Here is a 13,367-nt window from a genome sequence, read left to right as displayed (position 1 = left end):
CTTCTTTCCAAATGTATAATGGGACCAGGATCACGCTGTGCGATCTGCAGTCCTCAAGGCCCTCCTTCCTAGTCAGGAGGGGGAGGGGGATGTGTTTAACCTCAGAGGGGAACAGGAGCACCCCCACCGGAACTGGAAATCAGAGTCCCGGGAGGGAGTCATGAAGCGGACCTTGGCTGTGAGGAAGGCCTTACTAAAGACGTGGCTTTTGAGCAGGATCACGATACCCTGAGTGACCTCTGGAGAAAGAGGGGCGATGTCACATGAGGGGGCAGCACGAGGACCATCTGCAGCAGGGGTCTCGGTGTGTCAGACAGCAGTGCTAAGGGGCCCAGGGGAGCCTTGCTGGAGCTGGCACCTAGTGATGGTGCGTGAAAGTGACTGGGTAAGATGGGTGCAGGAATCCCATGCTGGGAGAGCCAGGCCTTGGACAGCCAAGGACCGGTGTTGTTGCACATGATGCATTCCAAGCCAGGGCTGGGAAAGGCCCTCAGGTGCCCGGTTAACCATCTGCAGGGGCACGGCTGGTGCTCGGGACCAAGGGAAACCAGTAGGGAGGCTAGTCCCGCTGGAGCCCAGGGGCAAGGGAGGGCCAGAAGGAGGGGTGGTGGCAGGCCAGGCCACACAGACAGGCTTGCCACATGGTCAGCCCGGGCCTTGGGTCCCACAGCCCAGAGCTTGGCACTTTCTCCATGGCTCAAGATTGTGCAGAAGCCACAGTTAAGTCTAGACTGACATCATTTTCCTTTATGGGGGGGGACTGCCCTGGTAGCCCCATCAGCTGCGCTCTGATAGAGTCACCTGACTCTGGGGACCTGGTTCATAAAATGCCTACAGATATGGGTCATCTTTAGGGCCATTGGACTTCTAAAGAGCAAACCAATTATTTCCCCCCAAAAGTCTCAAGTGTGGTGAGTACCTAATAAAGACTTCTGACTGGCGGCCACAGTTCCTGGTTGACATTCTGGGACTGAGTGGGCTTGGCTGAGGGACGCCGTTTCCATAAGGCCTTACTTCACCTTGGCTGGGGTAGCAGTGTGCATATCTCATCGTCACGGGACAAGGTGAGCCAGATGCCCCAGATTCTCCAACTCAGAGGAAATTTGGTGACTCCTAAAATGAAGATTAGGTCATGGTCCTACACAAGGCATGCAAGGAGAGTGCCTAAATCATATCAAAGAATGACCTGTTCTCCACGGAATGCCAGACTGTGGTTTCCCGAGTCATTTCTTCTCTCCCATTTCCCTCCCACCTATTGCACAAATCCCTTTGACGAGCTGCGGCCATGAGCCAGAAAAGGCTCCAAGGAAACCTCGTTTTGTCCTTTCAAGAACTCAGTCAAGAAGCAATACTTTGGTCAGTAATTGAAAGGAGCTGGCTATTTAACCAGACTCAAGGAGGCCCCCTCCGTTGATGGCCTTCCCTTCATTTCTTAGCCTGTAGGGGATGTCCCCGCAAGATCAATTGACTTCTTGAATGAATGCTTCCTAAACTTGTTTAGAAGCACATGCCTGAACCTAGATCTGGGGGCTCCGTTAAGGACGCATCCTCGACTGGAAGGCATCTTGGGAGGTTCCTTCCCAAACGCCTTCATGTTCCCCTTTCAGAAACACAGGATTGACCCCCAAAGAGGGCAAATGACCCCACATAAGGGCAGAGCTTGTACAAGGACTGAGGACTCGTGTAGGCAGGGTCTTTCCGTGCTACCTCTGTACCTCCCTATACCGAGTGAGTATTGAGAACAAAGTTGTCCACAAGGGCTAGAGAACATGGATCACCAAAGCCTGTCATATCCTCTCTGCCATGGTGAAGGTGGCTCGAATTTGGGTTATGGACCATCCCACACCTAGATCCTCAACTATGTTCAAATACACGTTGATGTTGATCACATTGGCATCCTTCTGTCACACTCGCTAAACAAGTAGGGATTTTCCTTGGGAGTGCATCCATGCAAAGTCAGCTCTTAGAAAGTGTTTAACCCAAACAAAACCACTCAATGTACCTACCACTGAGGCAACGGCAGGAGCAGGAATTTCGTGTGGCCGGTGAAGGTGGGCTTTGGGCAAGAAGAGCAGCGCTGGCATGAGAGTGGATCAGTGAAATGCTGTTTCAACAGGAACTGAATATATGCCCACCCCCCAATTAGTCATTAAAAGGGGGAAATTCCAACGACACCCAAGTTAGAAGCGGGAGGCCATAAATCTCAGTGAGCAAACGCCAGAGCAACTCAATGAAGAAAGGAAATGGGGTGCAGAGGAGGCCTGAAGAGGGTCGAACCCGAGGGTCTGGGGCGGCGACTTGAGCAGGGCAAATGCAGGTGCCCCAAAGGGAGCCCATCTTGGGTAATGAGAAGTTATCCTATGGGCAAGAAACGGAACCAAACCAATCCTTCTGTGACCTGGAGGGGCAAGAGATTGTGGGGAAACAGAGCTCCAGTGGGGAGTCTCCAGCATGGCGGAGGGTGAGGCCATGCACGCGGATACTGGAGCCATGGGTAACACTGTGTCTGAGGTGCTTCGTGTGACAGTGAGAATGAAGAATCAGAGGAGTGCTCCCACCTGCTGGAGCACAGGCCCATCCTGGTCAAGCAAGGGCAAGAAAACAGGATCCTTTGTTTGGGCCCATGTGAGCAAGACCAACCAAGCAGCAGGAGCAGCCAGAAGAGACCAATGCAGGAATGGGTGGGGGGGGTGGAGAAGAGGAGGTTACCAAGTGAGACCCGGCCAACCACCATGCTTTGAGAAGTACAGTTCTCCAGGGGCCCATCTGTCCCAGGCAGTCTTGGTGGTAGCCCAGCTAAGACTAACCAGGGCCTGGCCCTTGATTAATCAGAGAGGACAGCAACAGACCTCCCCCATCTCTAGGGGTGGAAGTGCTGATAGCATCATGGCTTCTCAACCCATCCAGTGCCTAGCGAGATGGAAGGATGTGCCTGGCAGCACACAGGAGCCTTTTCTGGGAACCCGAACACTGCTTTTCAGTACTTTCTGAAAAGAGTACAGCTAGGGGCCCTATACTCATGCCCTCCCCCACAGTTTGCCAGGGCCCCCTCTCTGGAGCCCCTGTGAGCCACCTTTGTGACATCATGTGACCAATAAAGAGAAACATGATTCAAGTGGCTGGTTGCCCCACGACCGAGACTCTAGAATTCTGTTGACAGTATTTATTGGGTATCCCTGCCATGACCGAACGCATTTGAGACCTGAGCCCTCAGGGATAGGGTCTCAGGTAGCAATGCTCCTGGTCTAGACTAGCTCCACCCATGGCTAGTCAGGACACTGACATGGTAGACGAGGTAGATGAAATGAAGCTGGCCCCATTGGAGGATGAGGAACCAGAAACAGGGGACCCATTGGAGTCATCCCCTGATGCAAATGTGGATTCAATGGATGTCCTGGAGACACACCAAGACCCAGCTGTGAGCCCAGATCCTGCCGCGAGCCAAGATACAACCACGAGCCCAGAGCCACCTCTGAGCCAAGATCGAGCCATGAGCCCAGATTCCACCATGAGCCAAGATACAGCTGCAAGCCCATATCAAGTCGTGAGCCAGGATGCACCCGTGAGCCCTGTTCCAGCTGGCAGCCCACGTCCAGCTGCAAGCCCATATCAAGTCTTGAGCCAGGATCGAGCTGCGATCCCTGTTCAAGCTGAGGGCCCACTTTTAGCTGCAAGCCCATATCAAGTCGCGAGCCAGGATCGAGCCGTGAGCCCTGTTCCAGCTGACAGCCCACGTCCAGCTGCAAGCCCATATCAAGTCTCGAGCCAGGATCGAGCCACCAGCCCTGTTCCAGCTGACAGCCCATGTCCAGCTGCAAGCCTATATCAAGTCGCGAGCCAGGATCGAGTTGCAAACCCTGTTCCAGCTGAGAGCCCACGTCCAGCTGCAAGCCCATATCAAGTCTCGAGCCAGGATGCACCCGCGAGCCCTGTTCCAGCTGACAGCCCATTTCCAGCCGTGAGCTCATATCAAGTCATGAGCCATTATCGAGCCTCAAGTCCTGTTCCAGCTGAGAGCCCATGTCCAGCCGCAAGCCCACATTCAGCCACGAGCCCATATCAAGCCGTGAGCCCACATCAAGTCGCAAGCCAAGAACCAGCCATGAGCCCAAATCCAGGCCCCCACGAGAACCCACAACCACAAAACCCAAATGGAGGCCCTGACAATGTGGAAAGGAACAGCCCCCTTCTCTGGCTCCCATTCACAAGAAAGCTGTGGATGATAGTGGAGGACGACGCCTTCACATCTGTGAGCTGGAACGATGCCGGAGACACCGTGGTCATCAAGGAAGATCTTTTCCAGTCGGAGGTTCTTTGCCGGAGGGGTGCTGAAAAAATCTTCGAAACCAATAGCTTGAAGAGTTTCATCTGCCTGTTGAACCTCCACGGATTCAGCAAAATACATCCCAGAGACCCCTCAGTTTACCATTCAGTAAACGACAGGATAATGGTAAAGTAGAAAGCCCCCCCCAGCATTTCCCATATTCTCTGTTATTGAACATCTTTCTAGTTAACCAAAAATGATAAACAGAAAAGGTTTCATTTCCAAGGATAACTCTTCTTCACATGAGGCAGTATTTATCAACGATGAGAAACTATAGACTTTTGCAAGGAAATATAACTCCCTTAGAGGTAACCTGCAGGGTGGCTAAAGACTCAGAGGCCAGTGAATGTCAAATAGATGCGTTTTCTCCCAGAATGACTAAAATGATTAATTTTCTTTCAGATCTTCCGTAATGCCAACTTTCAGAGGAATAAACCTCAGCTCATCGATAACATGAAGAGAAAGGGCCACCTCACGATCACCGATTGGCCAGGAATCAGCTCAACTCCAAAGAAAAAGAAGCAAGTGGTGGCCCCTACAAGACGCTCGCTACGAATCCAGCTCAGGCAGCGCAGCAAAGACGGCGACACGAGGGCCCAGAAGACAGACCCAGATGTTCAGGCATCCAGTGGCACCCGGTCTTTCATGTTGCCTAGTTACGTGTCTTTTGACAATATGACCAGACATGCCAGGGAAGAACCTTTCCCTAGTGAGCCAGCGGGCCCTAGTGGGGAGGGCACATCCGGGAATGTCAGGCTTGCGCCCACGGCTACTGCCGCAAGGGATGGCGCACGGCAAGAGCCCACAGGCCCGCCGGATTTCAATTCGGCGATGTCTCTGTACAACACCTGTTGCTCCATTCCGACGGCTGCCCTTTCAGCCACGGCCCCAACTAATGCACCTGAGGGGGAGGAGGAGGACGAGCAGGTGGAGGAGGAGAACTCCTCAGATTACAAGTGTGCACTCTGTGAGCACTTGAAGACAAAACAGGTCCCTAAGGTCCCAGGCCACTGGTAATAGATAACAGTCACCACTCTGTAACCATGAATGTATTTTCAGCTTTAATTAAAAGCAAGGCTCGATGGGAGCAAATAAACAATTCGGAGAGAACTGTGAGTCTGTGTTCCTTGTTTCCATGCTGCACACACCTCAACGGATGACCCCGAGGAGGCTGGAAATCCCAGCCCGACACAGGCTTTGGTGCCTGTTATCCTCTGAAGTCTGAAGTGGCAGCAACGTCACTTGCACAGCCAAGGGTCTGGCTAGGGAGTTCTAAGGCGAGCCCAGGAACACCTGGTGTCCTGAGCCTTACCTGCTGCTCAGGACACAGAACAGCCTGGCTCCTGACCTTGGGGGAATCACCTTACATTATCCATGTATCTTGTAACAGGAGTGTCTTTCCTGTGATGCCACAAAGTGCCAGATCATCAGCCTAGCGTCTCTAGCTCAAGTTCCAGGGGTCTTCCAGAGAGGTCCACCCAAAACTAGGGCCACCGCATCTGCCAAGGGGTGTATGACTACAGCAGTGTGGCTCAGAAACCACGCCTTCCCGGTCAATGCCTGCGAGAAAGCCCATCACCCCCAGAGAACAACCACTACTCACTTTGCTAAGCAGTGACCCAAATAAAAGGTTGCCCACGAAACAAACAACACTACTCAACACTTTCCCATCAGAGCTATATTTCAGATCCTTTCTTTGGTCATGAAGTAGCTGTGTGACATGTGTAACACACGGCTTCCGGAGCCAAGGGACACTTTTACAATGGAGTAATAGTCACTTGCCGGGACACACAGGTGTGGTTTCCAAGTCTGATGTCCCTTTCATGGTGAATGAGGCCATCCCTGTCAGGTTGCCCTAGGGTGATCATTTGGTGCCCACTCCCAGCCCTCCCGCAACAGTCCCAGGGTGCTGCTGACATGTTCTGGGAGTTTGATCAGAACAAATAGGGGGGAATCGTGCTTCAGAGCCCCGAGTCCTGTTCGCTTCTCTTAAAACATATTTCTTTGAACAACCCGGGAACCAGCAGGGCCAAATGAGTGGCAATGTCAAACATTTGGTGGCAGCTTTCTCTTTTTCCTAAAGATCCAAGCCACTGAGACCGTCGAGGGGCCCAGAGGGGTAGCTCACAAGGGCAGTCCCATGCAGCAGAGTGCAGAAATCTGTTCACAGAGCAGCGCGTGGTGGGGAGTGCTCGCCACAGTGGTGCCACTTCAGGCTCAACCTATAGGTCAGCCTTACCTATATGTCCGTGGCCTGACGGCGAGTTCACGGTCATCATTCTGCTCGCTTTTCGGTACTCTTCCTCTGAGGAACCCTCGCTTCTCAAAGTCCCTGCCCCAAGGGGAAGAAGTGCTCTGGGATGTTGACCTGGAAGACATCCTTTCCGCCTCTCCTGGGCATGGGCTCCTGGAGTCACCTGGGGTTTGAAAGCGCAGTCAGGTACTTCTGCCTCAGGTCGGTCAGTAGAGCTTGGGTTTTCCAGCTTCACAACCTCACGGGGAGCTAAGTTTTCCGGGCACTGCCAAGTTTCCCCAATGTCTACGAGCCCTGGGCACCAAGACAGAAGCACACAGGTGTTTTCCCTTCCATAGAGCAAGGCCTGCCTGTGACAGAGCACAGGCAATCAAAGTCACAACCGCCAGAGACTGAGCTGACATCCCCAAATGGACTCGGAGGGAACGGGGCCCTCTGAATGACCACGCCGATGTCCCGAACTCCATTCAGGGCATTCTGGGTGAGGCCAAGGGAGGGAGAGGAATGAAGAGGAGAGGGCCTTGTCCTCAGCAGCACCACCCAGGCACGGGCAGGTCGCAGCCGGCCTGCTGAGAGAATGTACAGGGCATGGACAGGTCAGGGGGGCCTGGCCACTGCAGGGAACCCAAAATCAGGTCCCCAAGCACTAAGCTAATGTGGGGCCCCAAGCACTGAGGGGTGAGGAGACTTCCCCTGGAAGCAATGGGCAGTGGGGTTGGGGCGGGTGCGTGATGTCAGGCAGGCCGTCCTGTCTGGAGGCCACCTGATCCTGTGTGCTGTGCAGCCTGTTGTGGTGTGTACTGACACACATGTGTGTGTACACACACACACACACACACACACACACAGAGTCAAACATCACAGACAGATACTGACCTCCCCTGCCTCTCAGACCACCAACAGGAACTGAGGCCCTCAGTGGAGAAAAGGTTCACCTGAAGTCAGGGGAACTCGGCCCACCAACTGCCAGCCCAGGGTACCTTGCTGCCCCTTGAACTTGTGCTCTTTAAAGAAACAATAGCCCCGCCCCAAAAGGTTCAAGACCATGCAAGCCTCAAAACTCGCAGCGTGGTCCCGAGGGTTCCGGTGGGTTTATCTCAGCAGTGCTCAGGGCATCGTCACTTTCCAGCTATCACTCCACGGCCATAGTTCTCCCCGTGCTGAAGCAAGGCCTGAACCGGAGCGGGGGTCCGCCCCAGCCTCTCCAGCAGCAGCTCCCTCCAGGCAGTGTGTTCCCAGGCCCTGTGAGCAATGTGGATGGCGATGGTGCAGTGCCCGTGCGTGCTCTGCAGGGGGCGCCAATGCGTCTCCAATGTCTGGATCCCATTTAAGACAAAGCCTGCATAAGGCTGCTGAAAGGAGAGGCAGGAGAATTTCATCTTCCCAGAGACTGTGGCCTCAGGGGTCCTGCGGAAACACAGAAGCACAAAGGTCAACAAGCATCAATGACAGCCCTCCATGCTCAGGCCCCAGGGCTGACTGCTCCCCAAGCTCCCAGCTCCTGTTGGGCGGGAGGTTGGGGGGCTGAATCCCCCTGACCGGGATGGTGCAGGAGCGGAGAGTGATGGCTCCTGCTGGCTCCTGCTTTCTATGGCCACACAGTCAGCTGACAAGCCCAGAGAAAGAGGCTGATGACTGGATGCCTCCTCCATCACATGGAATCTTTGGGGAGCTCAAGGAGACAGGGGGAGGCAGCTAGAGAAGGGCAGTCAGGATAGTGTGTGGTCAGTTCTACAAAGGAGGTCCTTGAGTCCCAAGGGACCAGAGAACAGAGGGCGCAGGCCCCTTGAACCAGTGCGCAGGTTTGTGCCCTCTCCCAGCACAGACAGGGACCTTCCTGGGCTATGATTCTTCTCCCCAGCCCCGCCCATCCGAAAGCTCAGCTCCCTGGACCCGCCTCTCCCAAGGCCCTGCAGGTTCCTGAGCCCCCTGCCACCTTCCCCAGGGCTCCTGCGCACACATCCTGGGGACCCAACCTCAGCAGGGCCCAGGTGAAGCCCTGTGAACTCAGGTAACCCTCTTGGGTGTTTCCTCTGAGCCCTTCAAATGCCATCCTTCGCATCCCCTCCCCACGTCACAGTTCTGCACTGTCAGTGGACACCCAGGCCCTCACTGAGGCCTAGAAAAACAAATAACAGGAGCAGGAGGACGGGCGCTGGTATGCACCGCTGGTATGCAAGTACCGCCCCCATGCTGGCATGATGCATGGATCCTAGAATTCAACCCTCAAATTACTCGGGAGGAGCAGAGTAGCTGTCACCATGCTGCACAGCTGAGAAGGCAGTGCTGATGGATGACGAGATGGCCCACAATCACAGGGGTCTGACCGCATCTCCCCCACCTTCCCTCCCTGGCTCAGGCTGAGCCGCCTTCCCCTGCTCACCCCAGGCCTTAGCTCCCGTGTCCTTATCCATAATGAAAAGGTCTTTCCAGAGGCAATCAAGCTAAAATGAGCTCATTAGGGTGGACCGTCTTCCTACAACTGGTGACCTAGTATAAAGGGGGGATTTAGAGACAGATATGCACACGGGAGAACACATTATAAAGATGAAGGAAGGCCGAGATCTTCAATCCAAGTTAAGCCATAGCTTGGCGGCAAAGCACCAGAAGCCTGGGGATCGGGAGGGGGCAGGTTCTATCTCAGCCCTCAGAACCGCCAAACTCAACCGACAACTCAATGTTGGACTTCCAGCCTCCCCAACTGTGAGACAACTCATGTCCGTTGTTTAAGCCACCTGGGCTGTGGTACCTTGATGCCACACATCAGCAAATGACTACCGTAAGCTCTCGCACGTCTCCACGGGGTGATTTCTCCATTAACGGCACATCGAGCACATTCGGCCGTGTCTGTCCATCTTCGTCTCTCCTAGTTTTCACTGCCTGTATGGTATCCCACTGTTAGTTGTCCCAGAATTTACCGACTCCCCTACTGATGAAGAGTCACAGACTGCTTTGCACTTTCTGTCACTATAAAAGACATCAGCACAAACACGCGTCGACTCACAGCATGCTTGGGACTCCCGGGTCACATACATGTACATCTGCAATGCTGATACTCACCAACAAATGGCCTTTCATAGAAGGTCACCCACGATGTTCCATGAACCCCGGGCAAGGTGCCATTTCCTCACATGCTTGTTGACCTGGAAACTCATCACTGTGCTTAACCTTGCTCACCTTATTGGTGACAAAGAGTCACCCAAGTCATTGGGTTTTGCTTATTTATGAAGGATGCTGGATGTTCCCATGTAACCTAGCCATTTCTATTTCTTCTACCAGGGTATATGATTAGACTGCAGCTTTGACTAGTTTCTGCCATTCAGTTTCTTGGCCCTTTTCTCATCAGCACCACAAAATCTCAACAAGGAGACCTTAAATGTATGGGCGGAACTCCTAGAGATGAGGTGACTGTAAAGACAGGAAGAGGGATGAGTGCCCTCCTGCCTCACGGTGCAGAGTACCGGGTTTGCTGTCTGAGGAAGAAAAGCTCTTCTATTTACCTCAGTTCCTCACGGGCACAAGGACGAGAGGCATAATGAGAGATCATTAGGGACAAGGGAGCAATGCTGGCTAACGTACCAGAACATTCTCGTACTCAGCAAGGATTGAAGACCACCAGGATCCAGGGGGTTCTAACTGATGGGAAACACTCGTGACACGTCACTCATAATTTGGTTCTGCTAATCATGGCACTGGCCCTCTTCTCCCCGGGCTGGGTCAGGGACCACATGATGGCCCAGCGTGCAGTACAGAAAATCATTTCACCTAACTGGGTGGTGTTCTTATAGCCTAGCGGACTCCTGTATCTGAGGAGAAAATGTCACCTCTGACGTCACATGGTAAGGATTCAGGGACCCTACAATCCCTTTCCCCTCAATGTAATCCTGGGTAGGTCCCACTGAGAGGGCTGCCACCAGCTGAGCGCTGTACAGCCTGGGGCCTGTGTACAGTGGTGACAGGCAGGAAGCGAAAAGTGCAGGAGTGAGGGCGGACCTGTGCATGTGGGGCAGCACACTGGTGTTTCCATGGGGAGCAACATGTCACCAGCACATACAGCGACAAGGATGGCTGGCAAGTGAAGGTAGTGGGAGAAGGGGACCAGAAAATGTGGCCTCCGCTGCCCTGCGATTGCTCCTAGTGTGTGGAAATAGCTACAGGAAAATGGTAGCCCAGAGAAACTGTCCCGTTGGTGGCTGAGCAGGCCGGCAACCAAGCTGCGCTTCCTAGCTGGTGAGGCCGGTCTCCCGACCCCATCCGCAGTGCAAGTCGCGGGCACGCTTGGCTATGAGGCTGAAGCCGCCAGGCAGGACAATCCTCTGGTCTCCCCTGCCCAGCGAGACCGCCAGCGCGGGGACTAACGCCTGCCACGCCAAGATGAGACGATGACTCGAGTAGCGAGCAGCGGAATGAAGATAGAGCACCAGGCATGGTGGCGAGGCTGCGACTCTGCCGCGCGGTGACCGTGAACCAGGGACCACTGACAGGAGCCTGGTGCCCGCGGCGGTTAAACGAGCGCACTGGCACAGATGCAGGTACCCCTTTTTTGCAGGGCGTACAAAGGGATGTACACATTCATACACACCCAGCACGCACGTATGCAACAGAACCGCATGCAGCAAGCCACTCTCCTTACGCATCATGCCGTCCACCGGCATGTAGTACCCGCCTACACACAACACGCCCTTACGCACGCCACCTGCACGGAGCACGCCGTCCGTCAGCGCGCAGTACCTAACCCGCACGCGGCGCGCCCTTAACGTATAACGCCATTGCACGCAGTCCGCCCATACGCACGTCACAACACGCCATCTGCACGCAGTAAGTGCCTCGCACGCACGCAGCCTGCCGCCCCTACGCAACACGCCATTGTCACGCAAGATGCAACATCACCGCACACAGAACGCCTACCGCACGCAGCAAATGGTCCTTACTTACGTAGTTGCCCTCCGCCAGCACGCAGTGCCCCGTCCACACACAGCACGCCTTTACGGACGCCACCTGCACGCAGCACGCCGTCCATCGGAACCCAGTGGCTCACCCGCAGGCGGTACACCCTCAACGCACAACACCGCCTGCAGGCAGCTCGTCGTCTGCCGGCATGCAGTGCCCTGCCCGCACGCAGCACGCCCCTACGCATGTCACAACACAACACCAGCACGCAACACGGCATCCGCGTGCACTCAGTGCCTCGCCCGCTCGCAGCACGCCCTTACGCACAATGCTACCCGCATACTGCACGACCGCATGCAGCACGCCGCTCGTATGCAACACGCCACTATCACGCAAGACACTGGCCACTTGCACACATGCAGCACACCTGTACGTAGCATGGCGCCCAGCGCAGCTTGCTTCCTGTATGCACAGAGTACGCCGTCCACCGACATGCACCGCGCCTGTACGCTGTACGGCCGCCCGTGGCAGGCACGCTAATGGCAGGCACGCTCATATCAGGCATGCAGCCAGGCAGTGACGTAAACGCACAAAGTACACAGGAAGATATGAAAGGAGGCCCATTTTGCAGGGGAGACGTGGGACTGGGCACTAAGCAGTGTAGGACGAAAAGGCCCGGGGGAGGTACGGAGTCCGCTGGCCCAAAATAGGAGGGGGATGGTAAGGAAGTGGGGTGTGCAGGGGAAGGGGCGGGGGGAGGCCAGCTTGGAGAAGGTGCCTCAGGGAGAAGGCGGAGCTGGGGGAGGAGTATCTGGGGGCGGACCTGTTGGAAAGAGCCGGGGAGGAGTTGGGGTGGAACTGTGAAAGCTGGGGGCGGAGATACGGGAGGAGCAGGCGGAGCTGAAGAATAGCTGGGGAGAGCCGCTGCACTGCTGTGTTTAGCTAGGGTAGAGCAGGGCTGAGCATGGAGGGAGTTGGGGAGGAGGAGCTGGAAGGGGGTGGAGCCCCGGGAGGAGCGTCCTGGAGAAGGCAGTATTGTAGATTTGGCCCTGGAAAGCACGTGGCACGTTGGCTAGGCCCGCTTAGTGCTCATGGCCAGGCCGTGCCCTTTTCACTCCAGTGACATCAGCGCCTAGTCCGTGCTGCACCCGTAGGCATGAATCAGACTTTCAGCCCACAGTCCTCAGTGACCTACATCGACCCTCAGAATGGATCCCAGGGGACACAGAGGCACAGAGAAAGAGAGAGAGAAAGAAAGCAAGCAAAAGCGCAAGCAGGACTTATAGGCTGTTTTGCACCTCAGGGCACAATACCCCTGCCTCTCAGACAACCAACGGGAACTGAGGCCCTCAGTGGAGAAAAGGTTCACCTGAAGTCAGGGGAACTCGGCCCACCAACTGCCAGCCCAGGGTACCTTGCTGCCCCTTTGAACTTGTGCTCTTTAAAGAAACAATAGCCCCGCCCCAAAAGGTTCAAGAGGAAACAAGCCTCAAAACTCCCAGCGTGGTTCTGGGGTGCCTGTTGGGTATCTCAGCAATGCTCAGGGTTTCGTCACTTGCCAGCTATCACTCCACGGCCATACTTCTCCCCGTGCTGAAGCAAGGCCTGAACCGGAGCGGGGGTCCGCCCCAGCCTCTCCAGCAGCAGCTCCCTCCAGGCAGTGTGTTCCCAGGCCCTGTGAGCAATGTGGATGGCGATGGTGCAGTGCCCATGCATGCTCAGCAGGGGGCGCCAATGCGTCTCCAATGTCTGGATCTCATTTAAGACAAAGCCTGCATAAGGCTGCTGAAAGGAGAGGCAAAATTTCATCTTCCCAGAGACTGTGGCCTCAGGGGGCCTGAGGAAACACAGAAGCACAAAGGTCAATAAGGATCAATGGCAGCCCTCCGGGCTCAGGCC

General features: G+C 55.1%; 1 protein-coding gene across 1 annotated transcript; it reads right to left on the bottom strand.

Moving 5' to 3' along the window:
* Positions 1–5,987: 5,987 nt before the first annotated feature.
* Positions 5,988–12,204, bottom strand: EOLA1 (endothelium and lymphocyte associated ASCH domain 1). The gene is given in 5 exon segments (XM_036227185.1): positions 5,988–6,797; positions 6,799–6,872; positions 7,693–7,985; positions 8,962–9,068; positions 9,357–12,204. Coding segments are annotated over 3 exon segments (489 nt in total). The 5' UTR covers positions 7,958–7,985; positions 8,962–9,068; positions 9,357–12,204; the 3' UTR covers positions 5,988–6,647.
* Positions 12,205–13,367: the final 1,163 nt, after the last annotated feature.

Source organism: Rousettus aegyptiacus, unplaced genomic scaffold, assembly GCF_014176215.1.
Source record: "Rousettus aegyptiacus isolate mRouAeg1 unplaced genomic scaffold, mRouAeg1.p scaffold_m13_p_9, whole genome shotgun sequence".
Lineage (NCBI taxonomy): Eukaryota > Metazoa > Chordata > Mammalia > Chiroptera > Pteropodidae > Rousettus > Rousettus aegyptiacus.
This window is presented reverse-complemented; position numbering and strand designations above follow the sequence as displayed.